Source organism: Chlorocebus sabaeus, chromosome 8 (assembly GCF_047675955.1).
Source record: "Chlorocebus sabaeus isolate Y175 chromosome 8, mChlSab1.0.hap1, whole genome shotgun sequence".
Taxonomy (NCBI): domain Eukaryota; kingdom Metazoa; phylum Chordata; class Mammalia; order Primates; family Cercopithecidae; genus Chlorocebus; species Chlorocebus sabaeus.
In genome coordinates, this window is record NC_132911.1 from 98,617,183 (window position 1) to 98,642,678 (window position 25,496).

Consider the following 25,496-nt stretch of genomic DNA (forward strand, 5'->3'; position numbering starts at 1 on the left):
TTTTTGAGATGGAGTCTTGCTCTGTTACCCAGGATGGAATGCAGTAGCGTGATCTCAGCTCACTGCAAGCTCCACCTCCTGGGTTCATGCCATTCTCCTGCCTCAGTCTCCCGAGTAGCCGGGACTACAGGCGCCCGCCACCACGCTCGGCTAATATTTTGTATTTTTAGTAGAGACGGTGTTGCACCATGTTAGCCAGGATGGTCTTGATCTCCTGACCTTGTGATCCGCCTGCCTCAGCCTCCCAAAGTGCTGGGATTACAGGCGTGAGCCACCGTGCCCTGCACGAAATAATACATTTTCTGAGCTAGATATTTAGAATAAAGACTGGTACATAGTAGGCTTAACTATTATCTTCATGATGAAAATACTTTAATGTAAATTGACCCAGAGAAAACAAAATATGACTAAATGTTTGACTAGAGAAAAGTATTTCTCCTGATTGGGAGTCTTTATTGATTCCAAGAATAGTGGAAATGGCACTGGATTGAAGATTACGTTTTTAAAACCAACTATTTGATATATAGAATTCTTAGACTTGTAATATTTTGTAAATGTCTATAAAATTATAAGCCAATTTAACTTGTATAACTATTTAAGTTTAAATAAATAATTGACTATTTGCTAATAATCCCACAATTCATTTTCCACTGTACTGGGCACAGTGGTGAGTTAGGGTAAACTGTAACCCCTCAGGGCAACAAAAGTACCTTGTCTGAATTCACCCTGTAAATGATAGAGCCATGTGTCTGAATCCACAGCTTGTATTCTCTACCCTTGTGCTTTACTGCTCTTAGGAGGTGGAAGCAGTTAGCAGTTTCTTGAGTGCCAGCCTCGCTTTTCTCTTCACAGTTCCATCTTCTGTACCTCAATGTGTCCACATTTAGCGAGGCTCACAGTACCCTTTTCTTGATTCTTGGGGGCTGCCAAATGCACTGACGTGATATACTTGGACATCCAGCCCCTCACCCCATTAGGGCCCCTGAAACATCTCGGGAGTTGGTAACTCTTGCAAGAAGCCTTAAGGTGGATGTAAGGCCACATGGCAACATTATCAGTGTCTGAGTCCTTGATTTTTTTGTGGCTTCTCATAGATAACAGAACTTAAAAATCATTTGGGGGCCAGGTGCGGTGGCTCAGGCCTGTAATCCCAGCACTTTGGGAGGCTGAGATGGGCAGATTGCCTGAGGCCAGGAATTTGAGACCAGCCTGGCCAACATGGTGAAACCCCATCTCTACTAAAAATACCAAAAAAAAAAAAAAAAAAAAATTAGCTGGTGTAGTGGTGGGTGCCTGTAATCCCAGCTACTCAGGAGGCTGAGGCAGAGGAATCGCTTGAACCCGGGAGGTGGAGGTTGCAGTGAGCTGAGATCGCGCCACTTCACTCCAACCTGGGCGACAGAGTGAGACTCCGTCTCAAAAAAAAAAAACAAGAAAAATAATTTGGGGACATTTTATGAGTCTCTTTTGTTGCCCATAAATTGTGCTAAAAGCAAAGGTAAGTGTCTTACTACTTTTATATGCTTTAACCATTTGTAAAAGATGCAAATACACTTTCTTGGTGCAGCCTTGTCTACCTTTGACATTTTGAAGAAAAGAGAATATCAGATTGTTTTCAACCCCTCATAAAAAGTTAGCCCGTCACACTTTCTTAGACTTAGTTGTGTTGATAGTTCTTACAGTACATTTACTCCTAGTATTTAGCATTACATTTATGTTCACCTAAATCTTGGCTGAGTCTTTTTGTTTTTAATAAATACATGCATGGAATTTAAAGTTGACTTTTAAAATAGAGATTAATGTTATGTGTCTTTCCTTTTAGCCTGCAGTCTGTGGACTTTGAAGCTGTGGCAATCACAGTGAAAGAGCTAGTTCGATACACACTCAGTATAAATCCAAATAACCATTCCTGGTTAATTATCCAGGCAGATATTTACTTTGGTAAGTGAGATGTGTAGTTGCTTGTGTTTTGTTTTTATAGCACTTTCTGAAGTGAAAGTAAATATATGACCTATTTTATTACAATACTTGTTAAGTTTTCTTGAGATTTACTTTAGTAAATTAAAGTGGTAAAAGTATACTTTTAGTGTGGAACCTTTGGTTCAGATGCTTTTAATTTTATGTGGACTACCTTTATTATCTTTTTTAAAAAAGTAGTGAATTTTTTTTTTTTTTTTGAGATGGAGTCTCGCTCTATCGCCCAGGCTGGAGTGAAGTGGCATGATCTTGACTCACTGCACCCTCCGCCTCCCAGGTTCAAGCGATTCTCCTGCCTCAGCCTCGCAAGTAGCTGGGATTATAGGCACCCACCACCACGCCTGGCTAATTTTTGTATTTTTAGTAGATATTGGTTTTTGCTATGTTGGCAAGGCTGGTCTTGAACTCCTCACCTCAGGTGATCCGCCCGCCTCGGTCTCCCAAAGTGTTAGGATTACAGGCGTGAGCCCCTGCACCCGGCATGAATTTTTTTAATCTAATTGGTAAAACATTTTTAAGGAGAATGAGGTTTTCTTTTTAAAATGCTATTTAGAGATTCTAAACTCTCTCCAGATACACTTGATCATTATATTTATTCTTGGAGATAGATCCTAACTCTCCCCATTACCCCTGTGCTGGGTTGTATGTGATAAGGTTTTCCCACTTGATACGAAACTTTCAGTGCTTCTGTTACTCTACAGATCAAATAAAATTTCTGACTAGAATCATTTCAGAATCTGTGTTTTAGGAGTTGGTTTTTTATTAAGATTTTTTCCTATCATATTTGTTTCCTAATGAGTTGAATTTTTTAAAGGGAAAGTTCAAGATATGAAGATAAAAGGGATAGTGGGCTGAACACCCATGTATCTACCACCCAGCTACTAATTACCAGTAATTAGCTCATGGCCAGTCTTGTTTCATGTGTGCCCTTTCCCGCATCATTCTTCTCTCCTCTGGATTATTTTGACGCAAATGCTGATTTTAATGCTCATTTCCACCCCAGTCCCCAAAAGAAGCTATCGGGTTCTCGATATCTATCAAATTCAAGATATCAGCTTGATAGCTGTCAAGTTCTTGATATACCGATTCTGAACTACTTCACAAAATTATAATTTGTTTCTAGTTTGGACATTTGGGAAGTAAAATCTCCAAATAGTAAATTCTGTGCTAGGACATTTGGCAAGAAATATGAACTAACGTTTTATTTCTAGATCTGTGGTTTAATCTGCTTGTGTTAACTTATGAAGTTTCACCTGACTCTTCACAAAGGAAGCCCTGTTTTTCAACTGTTACCTCTAATGCTTTATGTCTGTTTTTCTGTTTCAGCAACGAATCAGTATTCAGCAGCTCTTCACTATTACCTCCAGGCAGGAGCTGTGTGTTCTGACTTCTTTAACAAGGCTGTGCCCCCTGATGTTTATACAGACCAGGTAAATTGTTTTCATGGGCTGGCTGGCTTCTTGCCTACCTGTATATGTTCTTCATGGGCCCCCTTTTGGCTGAACTTACCCATTTCCTTGTAATGTGATCGTAAGTCCCAGGTTCATGACTCTAGAACAGATTGCTCTCTGTATTTTCATTGTCCCTATTTCTAGCACTTATTGCTGTCTTGATTCCCCCAAAACACCTCAAATTCACCTTGTCCAAACTGATTTGTATCTTACTTTACCATAAACTAATAAACTCCTAATACTCCTAATAAATTCACGTGCTGTTTCAAAAACAAACAAAAAAAACCCTGCAAAATACCAAACAAACTTTTTTGTTTAACCATGAGTTGTTCAAGCCCAAACCCTGGCCATCATTTTTGACTTTTTTCTTTACTGATCCTCCTGCCACCATCCAGTTAGCTCTCAAATCATATGGATTCTATCTCCTAAATCCCTGGTTTTTTTTTTCTTAATTTCTTTGGTATATATTTAAGATATACAGAATTATGTTTTAATATACGCAGTGAAATGATTACTACAAACAAAAAACATATCTGTTGCCTTCCTTAGTTACCCGTTTTTTGTGATAAGAGCACCTAAAATCTACTCTTAGCAAATTTTTAGTATACAGTACAGTATAATGAATTCTAGTCCTCATACTGTATATCAGCTTGCTGGACTTACTCTAATAGCAAATTTGTGCCCTTTGAACTACTTCTTCCCATTTCCTCCCCATTCCTGCACCTGGTATCAAATTTTGTCCATTTTTTTTTTTTTTTTTGATATGCGTTGCTATTTCCTCCGATGTAGGCTACCAGTATCATAACTTAAATGATATTTTAAAAATACTTATAATGGCTTTTGAAATAAGATTGAACATTTATTAGATTTTTAGGTTTTTTTTTTTTTTTTACAGACTTTTAGGTTCACAGCAAAATTGAATAAAAGGTACAGAGTTCCCATATACCCCCTGTTCCTCCACACACAGCTTCACATTTGTGAAGTGGCACATTTGTTACAATCCATGTTAGCTGGTTTTTGAAAATAATGAGAATTTTGCTTTTGTAGGTAATAAAACGAATGATAAAATGTTGTTCTTTGCTGAATTGCCACACACAGGTTAGTTTATAATATTATGAAGTTGTTTTGTTTTTATGTATGTTAGAGTTTATAATAAAGCATTGAACTGGAAATTGTATTTTATTTTACATATCGAAATCACTTAGGGTATGTAAGAGTTTGGCATATTCTTTAATTTTTTTTAATAGTTTATACAATGTCAACTAAAATGAAAGTATGAATTAAAAACATTGACCTTTAAACCTCCTAAATGGGAAGAAAGCATTTTTCAAGTTTTTAAAGATACTTTAGATTAGAAATGTGCATTAGTCATTAGGGAAATGCAAATCAGAACCATGAGATACCACTTCCTACCCACTGCGATGGCCGTAATCTAAAGACATTTAGAAACAAATGTTGGTGAGGATGTGGGACACTGGCACCCTCATATGTTGCTGGTGGGAATATAAAATGTTGTAGCATCGAAATGGTGCAGCCTCAGGAAAACAGTTTCCCAGTTCCTCAAAAAGGTAAAAAGAATTATTATATGACCCAGCAGTTTCACTCCTAGGTATATACCCAAAAGAATTGAAAACGTATGTCCACAGAAAAAGTTGTACACAAGTGTTCACAGCAGCCTTATCCATAATAGCCAAAAAGTAGAAACAACCCTAATGTCTATCAAATGATGAATGACTAAACACAATGCAGCATATCCATGCAATGACATATTATTCAGCCATAGAAAGGAATGAGTTACTGTTGCGTGATACAGCATGGCTGAACCTTGAAAGATTATACTAAGTGAAAGAAGCTAGACACAAAAGGCTACATAGTCTATGATTCCATTCATGTGAAATGTTCAGAGTATGGAGACAAAGTAAATTAGTGGTTATCAGAGGCTTGAGGTGAGAGGGAATGGAGAGTGACTGCTAATTAATGGACTTTTTTGAGGGAAGTAATGAAAATGTTTTGAAATTACATAGTGGTGATGGTTGTACAACTTGGTGAATATACTAAAACTCACCAGATTGGGTACTTTAAGAAGGTAACTATTATGGTTTGTGAATTAAATCAATAAAAACTATTTTTTAAAGAGATGGACATTATGACCTGAGTGAAATGTTTTCTATGTTAAGCAGACTGGCAGCCTAAATTTTGCCAAAATGAGCATCTATACTTGCCAGCTGTGAAAGGTTTAATTGCACGCTCTGTATGTCCTTGAATGTCATGACACTTTTGCTTGGCAGTTTTCCACCCCCTTCAGTTTTCTGAACTGGCTTTTTGCCAGCTTCTCATTCAAACAGACCTCTAAAAATTTGTGGTTTAGGTCACTGATGAAGAAAATATTGGTCAGACAGACACGTGTATAAAGGTTTTTGAACTTAAAATTGGGTGGAATCCATAAATGAGCTGATTCAATGTGATCTATAAGGTTTCTTCAAGAATATATTCTTCATATAAATAATTCAAGATTACCCTGTAAAACTAAGCTTTCATTACATGAAACCATTTTCAAATCTTTGTTAATGTAGGTGGCCATTTTATGTCAGTTCCTCAGAGAAATCGACTACAAAACAGCGTTTAAATCTCTGCAAGAACAAAACAGGTATGAATAATTTTTTTAAAATAATGAGGTCAACATTTTTCTGCTTAAGAAGTAACTGAATTCTGTCTTTCAGTCATGATGCTATGGACTCCTACTACGACTACATATGGGATGTTACTATTTTGGAATACTTGACTTGTATCCTTTCATCAATGTGTGTGATGTTAGAATGATCCATTTCTATAAGTTAAAGGAATATTTAATATTGTATATTTTCCAAATCAAAACTGAAAATGAGTTGAGATTCTCTCATATTTAATACTGTCAGATTTATTTTTCTTAACTGATTATTTAGATCTTCATCATAAAAGAGGAGAAACAGATAAAAGACAAATTGCAGTAAGTTACCTTACGCCTTTCTTCAGTGGTATAGTTTCCAGAATATTAAACAATTGTTAAGATGTGAACCAACAAAAAATAGATTTTGTGTGCCTAGTTACTGCCAGAACTTTATTATCAGTGTTTACGTCATAAAAGATCCTTTTTTGATAATTTTAGCTGTTCCATGTCATTATATGTTATTTTAAAATATTAGAGCATGTCATTTCTCAGTCCCAAACCTTCTAATGGCTTATCATCTCACATAAAGTTAAAAGTCTTGCAATGGCTTATAAGGCTGTATACAAGTTGACCTGTAGCCTATCCATCTGACTTTTCCTCCTTGCTAATTTCTGCTACACCAGTACTCCTCCTGTTTTTTGAACAAGCCAAGAACATTCACCACCTAAGAAGGGCCTTTGAAATTTTCTCTTCCAAGAACATCCAACTTCCCTCAGGTGTCTCCTCAGTCCTTTCCTGATCATCTTATAAAGTAACAATGTCTGCTTTCCTTTTCCCTCCAGTACTCTTATTCTCATTTCTTTTTACATTTTTCTCTGAAACAGTTGTCAACATCTAACATACTGTTTGTTTACCTAATATCTATTTTCCCATGAGGATAAGGACTTGTTTTGTCATAGTTGTTACCTAGAATGGTGTCTGGCACATATTAAGTGCCCCAGAATCACTGATTAGATGAACTCTGTATCTAAATTTGATGTATGGGCCAACATTTTAAATTGTATGGCCATATTTACTTGTCTAACATTTACTGCAGCAGTATCACCACATATCTTTTCTTTGCTCTTTCACTTATATTTTTAAAAATGCTATTAAGTGTCTTTTAAACTTTGTACTTGGACTAAAGTGTATGCCCATTGTTTAGAAGAAACAGAATAATAACAGCACTTAAAAAAAAAAAGGAAAAAGAACATGAAGGCCAGTTCTACTTGATTGGAGGCTATTCATTCTCCCTTTTCTGATTTACCTGGGGCTGGAAGGCAATATTGAAAAATTTTCCTAGCTCCCTTTTGCTATTTCCAAACCACTTCTACTTCTATCATTTTTTGAGACCCTTATCCTTCATACCTTACTTCCTTACTAGCTCATGTAAGCATCTGGTTGTTCCTCTACATGTGTCAAAAGACGTGATGAATTTACCTGTCACCCTGATGTCACCAAGGACTTTACAAGTCCTTGTCAGCCTCAGGTCTATGGAGTGTTATTTTTACTCTGTACCAGCCACTCACAATTATTCTACGTAAGATCTTATACTGCAACCCACTTTCTGCCCATAACCTATCCTTCTCTTACTTCCTGGCTCCTGAGCCCCTCACGATCAGTGAGATGTTCAGGTTTGTGACATTTTTTTCCCAGTCATTCCCTTCCATCTTCCCTTCTCTACTTAAGTACGACAAATACCATTCTGCACACTGAGAAATACTGATTCAGTTGGTCGGAAGTGGGACCCTGGAATCCCTTTTTTGTTTCCCGGGTAGTCTGATGATGAACCAGGTTTGGGAACCCCTGCTGATAGAGCTACTCTTGATCAATATTTTTAGCATCTTCACTTTATCCTTTACCTGACCTGGGAAAGCCCTAGCCCTGCATAAGTTCAGTAACTTATGTGTTTTATTTTCTTGGGCCACTGAGACTATTGGAAAAAGTTCTACAACTGGTGCCACTGCCAAACTGGTCTCCAACCTTAGTTGGCCCGTCAGCTTTTTTACCTGCCACTAGTTTGGTGGTCCACATTCTCTTTGTGGACTCTTAATTTTTAGACTTTCCTGTTTAAGCCCCTGTCCTCTCTCTACCTTTTCCATACTTCTTTACCTCCTCTATGCTTGGCATATACCAGTGAAGACTGGCCAGGCTCTGTCCTCATGGATGTTAGTCTTGGAATGGTGACCTTGTGAGTGCTAGCTTCAAATTCCTATTTCATTTGCTGCTGCTTGCCTTTAAAATAATCTACAGCTGTACTCATTGTTAAGCCCACTATGCAGCCCGTCAGAGGTTATACTACTCTTTGATGAAGGCAAATTTTTATGTTTTGAATTCTCTCCCCTCAGTAACCTTTTAATGAGTTATATGATTTCCTATGTCGTCAGCCTCTCCATAGTCTATAAGATATTTCATCCTAATACAAGTTTTTGTTGCCTGTGCCTCCACCTCCGGCCCCCTTATCCCTCTCAGCCTAGCTTTTGAAGCTCTTCAAGCCAGCAATTTGACTAATGCCATCACTGCTCTTACTTTTCTCTCAAGAGCCACCAAACACCAGATCCACTGGATACTTTCCAGTCCTTTTCCTGATTACATCTCCTTCATTCTTGAAAGTCTTTATTCCTTTGGCTTCCCTGACATTTTTATTGGATTGCTTTCTCTAATTTCTTCCTTTTCTTTGTTGTGGGTGTCTCCCTCTGCCTACTCCTTAAACTTGGTTTTCTCAAGAAGTTAGTCCCTGGGTTACTTTTCTGTAACCCTACATTCTCCCTAGGTAATTTCATCCACTCTCGGTTTTGATTAGTGTCCACATGGGGTGTATTACTTCTCTCAAATATCTGGCTCCGATTCCAATTTCTGTCTCACACTTCGAGTTTTTATAGCCAGTTATCTTTGGGATACCTGTGTGAAACAACTCTGGTTATACTCTACTACCAACGTTGGCCACATGCATTCCTTCATGTTGAATGGCATCATCCAGCAATTTCTCCTATTCCCTAACTTCCCATACCTGATGATCATATCTGAATAATCATCTCTCTCTTCAAGCCACATATCAGAAGTCTTATTGTTTAAAGAAATTCTAGGCCAGATGCAGTGGCTCACGCCTGTAATCCCACCACTTTGAGAGGCTGAGGTGGTGGATCACCTGAGGTCAGGAGTTTGAGAGCAGCTTGGCCAACGTGTTGAAACCCCGTCTCTACTAAAAAAAATACAAAAATTAGCCGGGCCAGGTGGCGGGCATCTATAATCCCAGCTACTTGGGAGGCTGAGGCAGGAGAATCCCTTGAACCTGGGAGGCAGAGGCTGCAGTGAGCTGAGATCACGCCATTGCACTCCAACCTGGGTGACAAGAGTGAAACTCCGTCTCAAAAAAAAAAAATTTTTTTTAAGAAAAATCTAGATTTTAAGGTCCTAAACACTCCATAGCAAAAAAAATAGTGTGTATATTTAGTTGGTTGAGGCACTTCTTTCTAATCGTGAAAAGTTGAGCCACTGTATGCCACTATAGTGCTGAGCCACTAGTTATTTTTGCACATTAACAAGTGAAGCCCTAGTTTAACTCTAAAAATTACCATGTAGAGCTTACTTATACTTTCAAATAAATTTACATGAATTTACTTAATATATTAAAATGCCACTTAAGGAATTCCATAAACTATGGCTCAGCAGTCCATCTTTCTTAAGAGTGGCCCTGGTTAATTTTTTTTTTTTTTTTTGAGACTGAGTCTCGCTCTGTGCCCAGGCTGGAGTGCAGTGGCGCAATCTCGGCTCACTGCAAGCTCCGCCTCGCGGGTTCACGCCATTCTCCTACCTCAGCCTCCCGAGTAGCTGGGACTACAGGTGCCCACCACCATGCCTGGCTAATTTTTTGTATTTTTAGTGGAGACAGGGTTTCACCGTGTTAGCCAGGATGGTCTCGATCTCCTGACCTCGTGATCCGCCCGCCTTGGCCTCCCAAAGTGCTAGGATTACAGGCGTGAGTCACTGCACCCGGCCTAGTTAATCTTTATGTTAATTTTTTTCCAAGACTCTTCGGTTTTACAATTAGAGGTTCAGTTAATCATTAAACTTTATCATTGTTAGCATGTGGATAGCTTTATATTACTTGTACCAACAAAACTTAATTTTTGACACATCTCTAATAACATCACTTTTCTGTTTTGGAAGATCAAAGCCATCGGCCAGACAGAGTTGAATGCAAGCAATCCAGAAGAAGTGTTACAGCTGGCAGCGCAGAGAAGGAAAAAAAAGTTTCTCCAAGCAATGGCAAAACTTTACTTTTAAGCAGTTAAATTTTTTTAACTTTTATTTTTTAAACAATGAGCTAAAAATAAACAGTATTAAAAGGTTAAGTTTATATAATACATATGTACACAATTAGTGGTGTTTTCTTTTCAGACAAAATACTGAAACAAATATTAGTTTAAAAACAAACTATACAGAAGACTTCATACCATAACAATAGCTTAAATTTATAATTTCTTCAAAGGGAGAAGAGATTCACATATCTGACAACAAACTAGCAATCTAGTTTTCTAATTAAATCTACTTTATGATGCTGGAATTTTTTTTTTTTTTAAAGCTAATTTAAAATATTTAGAAATAGCTAGCCTATGTACAGCAAGTTTTTGTGTCTTTTTTTAATAAATAGATTTCTAGGAGTCAGTATATATTTGATACTCTTCCTTAAGAAAATAGAAGTTTAGGTCAAGTGTTCAGCTTTATCACTTTGACACTGTCCTTATCTCACAATGGAGGAATTTAGAAAGGACCTTAACAATTTTACAAACATAAATAAAGCCTTAGTCACACTAAATTAAAAAAAAAAAAATTCCTTAGGGGTATCTTAGAGTAATAAAGTGACTTCCTCATATAAATAGTTTGAAAGGGTACTTAAGTTTTTCACCCAAATTGTGATATACAAAAGGTTATTACCAAGCAACCTACATGTCAATAAAGCCCCAGTTAGGAAGGAGCCACAGCATTTATCTTGTTTATAATTTCTTTGGTACTCCCACTGTTTAGAGCACAGGTTGAACACCATGTTCATCTAAGCCTTATTAGTTAAAAAATGTGTTATGGCAAGGCAAATAAACTAGTTTAAAAAACATTAAATTTCACCATTTGTAGAAATTCAAGTTTTATAATAGCTTGCTATAGCAGCTATAGATAAATTAGTCACCTTATTACAAAACTAAACTTTTGTAAACAAGTTTAATTTTCAAGAACCAAATTGCACTAGTCAAGAGTATAGGAATTTTGAGAATCTAACTAGATTCAAAGTACTATATCACTTAGTATATATCCTTTAAGGTAGCACTTACCCAGTCGAAAACTCCAATGATAAAATTCCTAGTTTATCAAGATAAACATAGTAACACTGGATTAAAGGAAAAACATTGCTATGGTATAGACTGTGGTTGGCTTCTATCCAGTAACCTTGGGAATGAACACATCTTTGTAAACAAGTCCTGCTGTTTCTTTAACAGCTAACATAGGAAATAATTAAATGTATTCTTTAGTGCCAATTGTAAGTTTTAAAATCAAAGAATGGCAGTGTAACTTATGAATTGGCTAGGACAATCAATCACAGCACTATTTTCCTGTAAAACTTTAGTAGTTCAGTGATACCAGTTCTACCCAATACTTGGTGAATTCCAACTTGTTTGCTTAGTTATCTTTAGTGTTTTCCTGGTGGTTTTTCGGTGCTCTTCGGTGGTGTCATGATGCCTCCATTGCACACTGGTGACAACTGTCCCCCTTTTCTGAAGGTGTTTATGTAATTTACTTCTTCCTATACATGGGAAGAAATCATAGTCAAACCAGACTTCTGGATACTTATTTGAGATTATTTAGGTCTAATTTTAATAGTCTTTGCAAGTGTGAAGGGTCATATTCTGAAAGTTTCTGTAACATGTTATATATTTTTTTAACTCTTATTTAGACTGTTGGCATTGATCTTGAGACACTTCACAAATCTTGCTTTGATTTCAAAGTAATTTTATTAACTTTTCTACATTTGAAATCAGTGTGCCCATTAGAACTTTCTTTCCCCTGATCATCTTATATAACTGCCTGAAGAAGAATTCTGTTCCTACCATCAGTTTTACTTACTTACTAGATTCAGATAGCAAAGCCAAAAAACTCACAAAAAAACATACCAGCATAGCCAAATAATTTGTATGTGTCTGGATATTATGTCTGTCTTCCATAGGAATCTTCTTAAAAGTCTTCAGCTTCACTGAACTAGTACTTTTTACTACATTGACAAAAGGTACCATCCAATCTACACATTCTGAAATACTGTCCCACTCCAAACCTAGATAGAAAAAAGTTAGAAAAGCATGAAGGTTGTACATCAGAAACTATCTTATATATGCCTGATGTACTTGGTACTGTTTTTGAGACAGTTATTTTAAAAAGAAACCAAAACAAATCATAACCAAAAAGTTTAGTATGTCAGAACAGATAATCACTCTCAAACTATTTACATGACTATGTTGAAGGGAAAAGGGACTTCAGAACTTCTTAACCAGTACCTTCTACATGTGAAATTGAAATGGTCAAATCCCAAAGAACTCTTAAAGCAGAACTATAATGTTGATTCGTTTCAACTGTATTTAAATTCCATTTGGTCTTTTTGTTTGTAGATACACATTCAGGATTGGAAAGTACTTCTAACAGAAAGGTAATCACCGAGCAGCTAATTTTTTTTTTTTTTTTTTTTTGCCAAAGTTTTAAATTCATGTTTAGCAGAATGTTAAAGTTCAGAGACTATAGTCCCATTAGTAGTTGTGAAAAGGTAAGAAGACAACAAATAGAGAGTCTTACCTGAGGCTTTCTTAACCACTTCAATGGAGGTAAAATGGCACAAGGCAGCAGCAGTCAGTATTCTGTACTGGAACTCTAATGAATCAATGGCTAGAATACACAGATCTAAAAGCTAACAAAGGAAAAACAAAAGTACAAGCAATTTAGGAGACGGATGAGTACTAAATGTCTCTTGCTAAAACTTTAAGGGACCTAGAGATAAGCCACCAACCTGAAGGAAGTAGACAAGGAAGGACCGTTGCAATACAATGTGACATGTACTAGCAGGAAGGGCACCTAAATCCAGATTGGAAAAGATAGTGATGGCCTCAAATTGCCATAAATGAGTCTTATAAAGTAGCCAGGAAGATTGGGAGGCAGAGAATGTTCTAGGTATAGGAACATCACTTGGAATTCAGTTCATAGTTCAGAACTCCTAAGATGAAAAATATGAAATAAGCAAGGAGTACCTTTCCTTCTTATCAAAGAAGGTGGCTAGAGAGAGGCATGGTCTAGATTGGATCACAAAGGGTCTTTAAGAAGTCAGAACTTTATAGGCTGATTCTTGAAGCTACTGGAAGATTTTTAAATCAAGAAAGTTCCATTTTAAGAAAGATACCTTAGAATGCAGTAAAACAGACTAGAAGAAAACCTGTTTATTAAGCAGTGAGATTAGTTAAAAGGCAGTATAATCTAGGCAATAAGAGCTGAACAAGTAGCAGTGGAATGGTATAGTGTAAAAGGACAAGATTTCACACATTTGAGAAGATACTTGTGCAGCGGAATTAAATTTTAATTCTGTTTGTCCTCATTGGTCCAGAAAGTAAGAGAAATGGGAGAAGAGTTGGGAATTGGAAGTGAAATATTACTGTTATATACCTCTAGAAACTCTACATTGTTTATTGGCTTATCAAAGATTTACCCTATCAGAAGGGTATAGCTGCCTAGGACAATCTGGGATGCTAAGAATTCTGGATGAAAACATTAAGCTTTTAATAAAAGGTTTTATAAACCAATTCCAGTATACTTAGTGGTTATCCAATTTGAGTATTCATAATGTGCTAGATGTAAGCACCATTGCCCACAAATTTTAACCTAGGTGACTTAATATTCATCCCCAAATGTCTTCCATATGTTGAATTTTTCACTTCCCACACAGAATAAGAATGTAGATTTTCTTCACTTTTGTTATATGACAGATACAGCAGCCTTAAGCTTACTTACGAGAAGTAAGCAAGAAAGAATGGGATCTCCCTTTTTTTTTTTTTTTTTTTTTTAAATTTGAGATGGAGTCTCACTCTTGCTCAGGCTGGAGTGCAGTGGTGTGATCTCGGCTCACTGCAACCTCCACCTCCCAGGTTCAAGCGATTCTCTTGCCTCAGCCTCCCAAGTAACATGTTGGCTAGGCTGGTCTCAAACTCCTGACCTCAACTGATCTGCTTGCCTCATCTGCCCAAAGTGCTGGGATTACAGACCTGAGCCACACCGCCCAGCCAGATCCTCCTCCTCCTCATCTGATTACTTACTTTGTTAAATATGCTAGCCTGGAAAAGTTTACTTTGAATTTATGTTCTAAAAAATTTTTTTAACAAAGTAATTTTAATTCCGATATTTAACTTGATAGGTACTCTGTGTATCCAAATGTAAAGACATCATACAGAATAATTCTGTGCCATTATAAAGCTTAAACACAACTGGCTAAAAAATGCTTTTCCCCTTTATATCAAAAAAGATACTTTAGTTTGGACTCCTAAAGAATGAAAGTACTCAGAAAAGTGTAAGGACTTTGTTTTCTAGAAACATTAAGCAACATAAACGTTGGGGACAGAACTTTATGCATCAAAAGTTTTGTTCTAGAATTCAGGAGTGAAGTCAATGTCATTATTTTGTGATATAGCCTATTTAAGACTATACACTAAAACCTGTAATTAATAATAATATTACCATTGAATCAATAAAAATGTCAGTACCTGAGCTATTTGAATGAATGTTTCCTGAGAATACTGAGGTAGAAGAACTTTAGGAGCATCTTTAAGAGCATCAACTTGGAGAAAGAGATTTAGCCAGGAGATGATTGTTACAGGACAAAGTTCCCATTTTAAAGCCTGTTAACAAAATTTAAAAATGCCTGTTAATGAATGTAGACACATATATCACGTTATATAGTAGAGTTTAGAGGTTAAGTAAAATCCCCATCCAACCATAACCATTGTCAATATTTTGATGCATTAACGTCTTAGAACTGGATCCTAATACCTCAGTTTTGACTTTTTACATTGTAGTATTTGAGATTCAATCATAACTACTTATGTTACTTAGTAACATGGTTTCTTTTTTGCAACTAGGAAAATATAATTATTACCTTTAATATAATGAGTTCCATCCTTAAGATATCCTCTTCACTGCAAGCACCATCAGTGACGTAAGCAAACTCTTGGAGTTTAGGAGCGTAGATTTCCTTTAAATTGTAATTTTTTTATTGAGTACAATTGAGATAGAAATTAATTACAAATGTTCCTCAGTTTACAATGGGGTTACATCCCAATAAACCAAAATATCATTTAAGTAGAAAGTACATTTTTATTTTCTTGGAGAAATAAGCAAAAATTTAAAAAGTACATTTTCTTTTCTTTCTTTTTTTGAGGCAGAGTCTCACTCTCACTCAGGCTGGAGTGCAGTGGTGCAGTCTCGGCTCACTGCAACTTCCACCTTCCAGGCTCAAGTGATTCTTGTGTCTCAGCCTCCCCAGTAGCTGGGATTACAGGTGTGTACCACTATGCCCAGCTATTTTTTGTATTTTCAGTAGAGAGAGGGTTTCACCATGTAGGCCAGGTTGGTCTCAAACTCCTGACTGCAAATGATTTGCCCGCCTCGGCCTCCCAAAGTGCTGGGATTAACCACCACACCTGGCCAGAAAGTGTACTTTCAACTTACGGTATTTTCAACCTATGCAGACATAGCCCTGTTGTATGTCAAGGGGCATAATGAATGCAGGTTGTTTTCAACCATCATAAAGTCAAAACATTGTAGGTCAAACCATGGTAAGTAGGGGACCATCTATATACAAATCACACACAAGCTTCAGATTTAAGGACAGCTTCACTAAGTAAATATAAATCTCAGTAAAATAATTCTATAGTCAAACTTAGTAAGACATTTTCATATCTAGGTATCTAGTAACTATATTGATTATCAAGACTTCTTTTCATAGAATTGACTTTGAATTTTCATTAACACAACTAGAATATCTTACGTCATTTCAGTTAAAGAACAACCAAACTTGTTTTAAGATTGCCGATACATTGGTCAGATCAAAACGAGACACCCTGCTGGGTGCAGTGCAGCAGCTCACACGTATAATCTCAGCACTTTGGGAGGTCGAGGTAGGAGAATCATCTGAGCCCAGGAATTTAAGATCAGCATGAGCAACAAAGAGAAACACTGTCTCTACAAGAAAAAATAGCCAGGCATAGTGGTGCATCCCTGTAGTCTCAGCTATTCCAGAGGCTGAGGTGATAGGATCGCTGTAGCCTGGGAGGTCGAGGCTGTACTGAGGTGTGATAGTGCCGCTGCATCCAGCCTGTGTGACAGCAAGACCGTGTCTCAAAAAACAAAAGCAAAGCACCAAACAAATAAGGTCTAGAAACTAAAAACATTTCCTTTACCCTAGTACAAAAATACGGTTAGTCAAAAAATACTTCATGCAGTTTGGCTAACAGGTCCGTTTTAGCACTCCAGAGAAGAATTAGAATCATCAAAGGATTAGGTGTCTCCCACATAGGAGAACAGGCTAAAAGATCAGGATTTTGGTCTAGAAAGTTGTCTAAAACAGTATAATTTCAAGTAAGGATAGACTGAACACAAGTTTATGTGCCAAATTCAGCAGAATTTGGGGATGGCTCTTAAAGCTCAAAAGACATTTAAAAGAAAAAGGAAAACACTTAAAAAATTAATATATGATCACAATCTCTCTTCTCTCAAAATGATACCAGCTATAAAAGTCTTAGGTGAAAGTATTGATGATATCCATCACGTATTAAGAAAAGTAAATTGAGCTTATGCGAAGGAAAAATCTTAAGAAAGGAGTTGCCTTCTATCATGGCAGCACCATCAGATAGAAAAATATTAGGCTGGCCAGTCGCGGTGGCTCATGCCTGTAGTCCCAGCACATTGGGAGGCCGAGGCGGGTGGATCGCCTGAGTCAGGAGTTCAAGACCAGCCTGGCCAACATGGTGAAACCCCATCTCTACTAAAAATACAAAAATCAGCTGGGCGTGGTGGCAAGCGCCTGTAATCCCAGTTACTCAGGAGGCTGAGGCAGGAGAACCACTTGAACCCGGGAGGCAGAGGTTGTAGTGAACCCAGATCATCCCATTACACTCCAGCTGGGTGAAAGAGTGAGACTTTGTCTCAAAAAAAAAAAAAAAAAAAAAAAAAAAAAAAAAAAAAGGCTGAATAAACCACTATTCTAACCCAACACAGTATTCATTTCATTTCATTAGCTGTTTAGTTTTCAAAGGTCATTCTGTTTAATACAAATGCTATAATTATGTATATAAATAGAGCATCAATATGTTTCGTTTGGCAGAACGAGCCATGGGACATTTCACTTAGATACTAATCCCAGAATCTAAACCAGAGATTTATAATAAGGCTCAGACATTACAGAGGGAACTACGATAATTTATCATTTATCCCTGTGATAATGTTCAGAAAATGTACTGAGAAACAAAAACATTCACTTTTCTAAGGAGTTAATATAAGACATAGTATTCTTTGGGATTAATACGTTGATTAAAAAAAAGTTTGGGATAAATATATCTAAGGATAAACTTTGAGAACTTACCTCAAGTTTGGAAGCAATGAATAATGAGGTAATTCCAATGAGTTGAAGCATATTTTTATTTATATCCTTTTGTGTCAACATAAATCTATCAAAAAAGTCTTGTGCAAGATAAAATGTTTCCCTATGAAGTGTGTATACTTCACATACCTAGAGAAGAATCCAAACATTTAAATATTATCCTCTGAATTTCTCAAATTAGAAAGTCGTCTCTCAGCATATCAGATTTTAAAATATGTTTAAGCCAAACTGATAGCAAAGCTAAGACAGGAAAGGAAAAAAAGAAACTAATGTGTTATTAGGATAAACAAATCTATTACTATCCACATTTACTAGTTTTATAGTTTTTCTTACCTCATTTATTTTTCATATTTTACTGCACTGGTTAAAAATTATCAAAGGATACTGAACGTTTAACATTGGTCATAAAATCTTATCCCTTGTTTCTGACTTTAATAGGAATTGCCCTGATGTTTCACTATTGTTAATAATAATAAATAGTATCTGTCATTTCCACACTTTTAGGAAAAGCTTTTAATTCTCACAGTAACTCCTTAAGTAGGTACCATTATCCCCATTTTGGAGGTGAGGAAATAGAGATATATACCAGAGGTTTTTTTTTTTTTTTTTTTTTTTTTTTTTGAGACAGGGTCTCGCTTTGTCACCCAGGCTGGAGTGCAGTGGCTCACTGCAACTTCTGCCTCCCAGGTTCAGGTGATTCTCCTACCTCAGCCTCCTGAGTAGCTGAGATTACAGGTATGTGCCACCATGCCCAGCTAGTTTTTTGTATTTTTAGTAGAGATGGGATTTTGCCATGTTGGCCAGGCTGGTCTCGAACTCCTGGCTTCAACTGATCTGCCTGCCTCAGCCTCCCAAAATGCTGACATAGGTATAAGGCACCACACCTGGCCACCTGAGTTTCTAATAATGAGTTAAGAAAATCTCATTTGCTGGCCGAGTGCGATGGCTCACACCTGTAATCCCAGCACTTTGGGAGACCAAGGCGGGCGGATCACTTGAGGTCAGCAGTTCAAGACCAGCCTGGCCAATGTGGTAAAACCCTGTGTCTATTAAAAATACAAAATAAAGACAGGTGTGGTGGCCCACGCTTGTAATCCCAGCTACTTAGGTGGCTGAGGCACAAGAGTCACTTGAACCCAGGATGCAGAGGTTGCAGTGAGCCGAGAGCCCAGTGAGTCCAGGCTTGTGCCATTCTGCTCGAGCCTGGGCGACCACAGCGAGGCTCCACCTCAAAAAAAAAAAAAAGAATGTCGAATTTCAAAAAATGTCTTTTGCATCTATTGAGATCTTAGCATTTTTCTCATTTACTGTTAAGGTAATAAATGAATAGATTTTCAAATGTTGAATCAAGTTTGCATTCCTAGACTGAAGAATATACTAAGAGTTTAACACTGCCGGATTTGATAGATTCTGTATGCTGTTCCATACATAATCATATTTAGGAAAAACAGGAATAAATTGAATAGGATAACCACTGGATGAATATTGGTATAACAAAAAGGAAAAAAATTAAAAATTAACGTAATTATGCTTAGGTTGATTCCATGATCACTAGACACTCAGAAAAAGTCAAAACCCAATGCCTTCTTGTGCCCACAATTAAAATACAATCTTTCCTTCTAGTCAGAATAAGGAAAAAGATGACCTGATGCAAAAGGACAACATGGTATAGTCTTAAAAACTGTTCTGATAGCTTCTGAGATCTATTCTGCCATGTGCTACTCCTCCAAAAAGTCTATGGTCTTTTTCCCTTAGAATGCTTCATCTCTGTCTTAAAGACAGACTACAGAGTAAATATCCAAGAGTTGGGGGAAAGATCAGTTTGTCATCAACATAAGTAATCATTTCCTCAATAATAATTTTAGAGACTTTTTTTAGAGCTATTATCCAGAGAAAGGGAATGGACCTAAATAAGAGAGAAAATTCTGGCACAAATCTATAGGGGCTTCAGGATCACTATTCCTTCAAATTAATGGTATATTTCAGAAAAGAATAGAAGAATATAATAAAGAGAAGATACCTGGACTATAGAGGGCTTAGAGCCTCCAGGTATCCATAATCTCATTACGGTTTAGGATATAGAAATCAGGATTCCTCATCATCAGTTGATTTTGTTAATATAGAAAAAGACTTCAGAGGGCCCTGAAGCCTAGTTCTAGTTCTTCACTTTGTATAGCATAATTCAAAACCTAATCAACTATACATTCCATTCACCTTGAGTATCTGTGGCACCTAGAAAGTGGCTGGTACATAGCAGTACCCACAGGTAACAGGAATTCTGGATTGGGTTTAGTTATATGTAGTAGGTTTGTCATTTTATAGAGTCACTTTCCACTTTGGGTACCATCAACTACAGTAACCTCAAAGAAGACAGCTTCCTGGGGATGAACAATAAACTCTGGAGAGTACATGGAAAGCATATTTACAGCTAAATATTTTTCCATCATACAGAGATGAAGGAAATTTGTATTGGTGTAACATACCTCTAAAAGCCAGTCTAGAAGTATGGACCTCATCTGTGGTTCCAAGTCAGAATGCAGAACTTCAAAATGTTTTTCATGAACATATCTGCTCTCCTTTTTTAACATGTTTAGCCAGACTTCTTTTGAACATCCCCAGCTACGGGAAGAGAGGGAAAAAACCATAATTTTTTTTTTTTTTGAGACAGAGTCTCACTCTGTGGCCCAGGCTAGAGTGCAGCGGCACAATCTTGGCTCACTGTAATCTCCACCTCCCGGGTTCGAGTGATTGTTGTGCCTCAGCCTCCCAAGTATCTGGGAGTTATAGGTGCCTGCCACCAAGCCTGGCTAGTTTTTGTATTTTTAGTAGAGATGGGGTTTCACTATGTTGGCTGGGCTGGTCTCGAACTCCTGACCTCAAGTGATCCACCTGCCTCAGCCACTCAAAAGAGCTGGGATTACAGGTGTGACCCACCATGCCCGGCTAAAAACCATAATTTAAATTGTGCAATCTATGTAATATACAAACTCTGTTTCACATAGATAAAAATCAACTTTCAGACACTGAAATGCAACTTTTTTTTTTTTTTGGAGATGGAGTCTTGCTCTGTTGCCCAGGCTGGAGTGCAGTGGCTGGATCTCAGCTCACTGCAAGCCCCGCCTCCCGGGCTTATGTCATTCTCCTGCCTCAGCCTCCTGAATAGCTGGGACTACAGGCGCCTGCCACCTCACCCGGCTAGCTTTTTGTATTTTTTTTTAGTAGAGACGGGGTTTCAACGTATTAGCCAGGATGGTCTCGATCTCCTGACCTTGTGATCCGCCTCCCAAAGTGCTGGGATTACAGGCTTGAGCCACCGCGCCCGGCCTGAAATGCAACTTTTAATTAGAACTTGGAAGAAGCTCTTAGAGTAAATTAGAAAAAAAAACTTCTACCTTAATTTTTGGAAACCATTTCCTTTGCATGAATAAATAGAAGCCTGAAATAACAGTGGGAACCTGGACTATGATCATCCAAACTTGCAAAGGGAGTGCTTTCTAGTCCCACTTATTTATACTTTACAAAGGTTGCTGATAAAAGATAACCATGTTGCTTTTCCCCTAAGTGGTCTGAGGTAATCTGTGAAAATGGTTGGCTATTCACTTGACCTGGAAAACCCCCAAAAATCATGCAACTCAAGAGGTTCAAATCTTTGTGTTCACTGTAAGAACACTCGTGAAACTGCCCAGGCTATCAAGGGTATGCATATATGAAAAACCACGAAGTGGCCAGGCACAGTGCTCACACCTGTAATCCCTGCACTTTGGGAGGCCGAGGCGGGTGGATCACCTAAGGTCAGGAGTTTGAGACCAGCCTGGCCAACATGGTGAAACGCCATCTCTACTAAAAACACAAAAAATTAGCTAGGTGTGGTGGCATGCCTGTAATCCCAGCTACTCAGGAGGCTGAGGCAGGAGAATCACTTGAACCTGGGAGGTGGAAGTAGCGAGATCGCACCATTGCAGTCCAGCCTGGGCGACAACAGCAAAGCTCCATCTCCAAAAAAAAAAAAAAAAGAAACGAAACACCATGAAGTATTTTTAAAATGTCACTTTACAGAAACAGCATGTACCATTCTGACATTACAATGGTGGAGTTGGTAGGTGTGCCTAGGCCAAGCAGTGGGACTGGACACAAGGTTGGTGGTCCAAATAGTGCTGAATGTTTGCCGCACATGCTTAAAAATGCAGAGAGTAATGCTGAACTTAAGAGTTTAGATGTAGAGTCTCCAGTCATTGAGCATCTCCAAGTGAACAAAGTACCTATGATTTGCCAACGGACCTACAGAGCTCATGGATTAACTCATACATGATATCTCCCTGCCGCATCGAAATGATCTTTAGTGAAAAGGAACAAATTGTTCTTACACCAGAAAAGGAGGTTGCCCAGAAGAAAAAGATATCCCAGAAGAAACAAAAATTTACGCCACAGAAGTAAATTCAGCGTTAAAATAAATGCAATTAAAAGTGAAAAAAAAAGTTTTCTCAAGAGCAATACAAAAATTTAAATACGTAAAGCATGTGATCAGTCAAGAAGTCTCAATCACCTCTAAATAGATCATCTATAGCAGGATCACCTATGGGGTGGGTAAGGTGGGACAGAGTCCAGGGAAAGGGGGATTGGTGAGTTTAAGTGTCTTGATTCCATTAAGTTCCTTATTAAGGCCAATCATAATATACTACATGTTTTGTATAAGCTGTACCTTTAGTATACTCATGGACTAGAAAAAAGAAGTATAGACCTTACTAAGTTTGGTAAGAAATAAATAGGGTTGATACATCTATTGAAAAAGCTTCCTTTGAGTTGAAGCTGCAAGAAACAAGAATAAAAATTTTAAAGGAAAAAGCTGTACATGAAAAAATGTTTCTATCTTAACAAAAAACTAATTCAGTCCTGTTAAATCTTTATAGTACTCAGCAAGCAAATGAAAATAATTTTATGGAATCAGTGTTTTAAATACCATCATTTGCGGTACTCTCAGATAAAATAACATATGTTTAAATATTAGTAAAGAAAACAATTTTTACGAGTTTTTCTATTTTATGACAGCAAAAGACAAAATAGTGCCATGTATTAAATCAGCACAACTTTATATCTTTGAAATAAAATTACTGAAATTTTTCTTACCTTAAATCAGGCAAAGGTGAAGGATTAATAAAAAGATTTTTAAATCTGTAATTTGTAAATCTGGAGAAATCACTTGTTCCTATTTCTTTGTGAGGTGTTTCAATGATAATGCAAGGACTGATCCCCCCAGATAATACAGGTGGCCAACAATTCTGTCATTAAAAATAAAGAAGAATATCAATTTGTGCAAGGAAAACCTTAGTTTTTATAATGGATCTTTTATAAATGAAAGCTAATATGTCTAAAGAATTGTAATTTTAGCTAACACAGATGGCAATACAGCTAATTTGACATTCATATTTTATAAACAAGCCATATAACTCATGTTGATTTTTATAGAGTAACAGGATGTTTTAGACAACAAAATGCAATTCTGGTAATAGAAGACACTAGGTGTTGAAGGAGGCAGTAATAACAAAATGCATCCGTAGTCTAAAATACTAATCACTTTCAAGATCACAGAATCGCAGTTCTCTGTATCTAGCAATAGTAGCAGGGACTTTTTTTTTTTTTTTCCAAATAGCTCTTTTTAAAACAAGTGTGCTCTGATACTTTTGAATATTTGAAGGCAAAACCTTAAAAATGGAATCAATTACTTAAAGGATCCTTTTCCCAATAATGCTGGTTTCAAAGGCAATCACTATCTCTAAAGTGCTTTCTGTAAAACACATAGGAAGAAGAGGTACCAAAGGGCTGCGTGCCAGGCTGTCAATGATCTCACATCCTATTTATGCCCAAGAAGCAGCTATTAGGACCGTCTACTAGAGTCTGCGAGGGAACAAAGAGCAGTATATTGGACAGATTAGGCGGGTCCTGGTGCACCAGGCAGTTCCAAGAGGGAGGGATTTACAAAAAGGAACCAGCTGCTTGAAGACACTTACTCTGCAGCTGTAGTAGGATTCGGGCACATAGAAACCACCCAAAGATAAGCGCCTTCCTGCTGACCTCTAGGGGCATTAAAAGTAAAAGTGTCAGAGGAATCTATTGCAAAGCAATAAACACATAATTCTATTCTTATTCGTCTATCCTCCATTTTCCCCCCAAACCCACCCAGTCCAGTTCTGCATTACCCTAATTTCATACTGATGTTTCTTGGTGACCTCCTCTCTTCTTTTTTTGACATCCTGGAAAATAGAAAAGACCATTGGTAAACTAAAGTCCCAGCATGGCATTTCGTTCCTCCCTCTTTCTCCTTAAATCACCTGGGTTGTCTTCCTCTTCTTGGCCTGGATTATCTGGACTTCTTGGGGTGATTCCGTCTGGCTGGGCTGGGGCTGCTGCTTAGCTTGTAAACGGCTACTGTGGTGAATTTTTAAAAAGGAAGTGTAATTAGTAAGTTAAAGGCGGCAACTAATTTGAAACATGTCTCTAAGACAGATGTTACCTTCGTCTTGACATTCTCTTCTTTCAGGTGTGTAAAACCTCTGAAGGGGGGAGAGGAAAAGCCGCAGTCAAGTACATTGTCATTCACATTCTCCAAGTGCTGATTTGGAGGTGAAAGCTCAGTCCCTCCGAAGGGGGCCTGGGCCGTGTGACCCTGCCATCTTCTGTGCTATGTTAGCTAGCTCATGGTAATTCATTTTGGATACACGCCTGCATTTTCTTAACTGAATGTACAGCCGGGACGCGGGTGTCCAAAAATTTACCAAGCACTCCTGGCACCTTGAACGCGTAGGGAGGCACATCTTCCTTAAACGGGTTTTTCTGGGTCCTCCACCCTCTCCCCCGTACACCGGGAGTGGGGCTTGGGTAGCGCCCCCGCGTCCCGCCTCCCATCCTGGACGAGCGCGGAGAGGGGGTTGTGGAGGCAAAAGGCTGTGGAGAAGCCGGTTCCGCGCCAATTTGGAGAGCGGCGGTGGCGAGGAAGCAGGGGGCGGAGGAACCGAGACTGGTGTCACGGCCTTCAGTCTCCTTTCCCTCCTTCCCGGTCCCGCCGCCCTACCGACGCTCGGAGAGGCGCCGGGACCCCAACTCCAGATGGGAAGCGGGGGGCGGGGGGGAGGGTAGGAAACGGAGCTAAAGAAAGGGGAGACTGGGCTGGCCGGGAACTTTTCTCCCCATGGAGGGGACCCGGCCTCCCATTCTCTCTCCCACGGGATAGCTCCCTAAATGAGGGTGGGATAGAGAAGCCCCTAGAATGAGGGGCGGCTCTCCATGCCCTGCCGCTTCCCGGCCCCATGCCAAGATTCCTGACAGGGACGGAACGCGGGGACCCGTGACCCCCAGCCGTCTAGTTCTCAGCCCTCCCGTTTTTCCTCCCTGAGGCTCCCGCCTGTGGTAAGGGATCGGCCCAACTGGGCTTTCTTTCCTCCCGCATCCCCCGTTCGCGCAGCACCTCCTCACCGCCAGACCCGCTACCGCTCGGCTCAGCTGGCGCCGGCGCCAACACAATATATAGGCCGGGCCGGGCCCGCCCTACACGCATGCGCCTCAGACTGACACCTCCGGACAGCGCGCTCCCCTCTCCCGCCCGTCCGCCCGCGCGCCCGCGCGCCGCGCCCTGCTTTCAGTGCGCGCCCGCCACCCGGAGCGGCTGTGGGGTGCATTCTCCCAGGCCTTCGGCCTGCGTCCACCGCGCTCC

General features: G+C 38.6%; 2 protein-coding genes across 9 annotated transcripts in view; one reads left to right on the top strand and one right to left on the bottom strand.

Annotated features, from left to right (window-relative positions):
- The window catches only part of INTS8 (integrator complex subunit 8), a 56,493-nt gene extending 46,012 nt beyond the window's left edge, over positions 1-10,481 (top strand). The window contains exons 21-27 of one of the 2 annotated variants that reach the window (XM_008001139.3): positions 1,823-1,941; positions 3,304-3,407; positions 4,476-4,526; positions 6,002-6,075; positions 6,149-6,213; positions 6,371-6,414; positions 10,285-10,481. In XM_008001139.3, the coding sequence (XP_007999330.1) occupies positions 1,823-1,941; positions 3,304-3,407; positions 4,476-4,526; positions 6,002-6,075; positions 6,149-6,213; positions 6,371-6,414; positions 10,285-10,401 (574 nt within the window). In that variant the 3' untranslated portion in view covers positions 10,402-10,481. Of the gene's footprint in view, positions 1-1,822; positions 1,942-3,303; positions 3,408-4,323; positions 4,356-4,475; positions 4,527-6,001; positions 6,076-6,148; positions 6,214-6,370; positions 6,415-10,284 lie in introns of those variants that run through there. The other variant, XM_008001144.3, reaches the window with a different exon arrangement.
- A 191-nt stretch (positions 10,482-10,672) lies between these two features.
- Positions 10,673-25,385, bottom strand: CCNE2 (cyclin E2). 7 transcript variants are annotated; one of them, XM_008001134.3, is made up of 13 exons: positions 25,259-25,385; positions 24,300-24,339; positions 24,118-24,214; positions 23,986-24,039; positions 23,797-23,862; positions 22,916-23,067; positions 20,275-20,410; positions 17,774-17,920; positions 15,290-15,385; positions 14,898-15,032; positions 12,949-13,060; positions 12,279-12,436; positions 10,673-11,911 (listed from the first exon to the last, which is right to left on the bottom strand). In XM_008001134.3, the coding sequence occupies exons 2-13, from the start codon at positions 24,311-24,313 to the stop codon at positions 11,798-11,800; spliced, it is 1,281 nt and encodes a 426-aa protein (XP_007999325.3). In that variant the 5' UTR covers positions 24,314-24,339; positions 25,259-25,385; the 3' UTR covers positions 10,673-11,797. The 7 variants fall into 7 exon arrangements, with proteins under 7 accessions (XP_007999325.3, XP_007999323.3, XP_072874315.1 ...); XM_008001132.3 differs by having other exon boundaries at positions 25,251-25,385; XM_073018214.1 differs by having other exon boundaries at positions 24,118-24,211; positions 25,251-25,290.
- Between the last annotated feature and the right edge of the window lie 111 nt (positions 25,386-25,496).

Coding starts and splice junctions, on each gene's coding strand:
- CCNE2 (XM_008001134.3), bottom strand. Junction 15,033..15,289: donor TGGAACTCATTATATTAAAG/GTAATAATTATA, acceptor TTTTGTTAACAG/GCTTTAAAATGGGAACTTTG. Junction 13,061..14,897: donor CATTCATTCAAATAGCTCAG/GTACTGACATTT, acceptor TTCCTTTGTTAG/CTTTTAGATCTGTGTATTCT.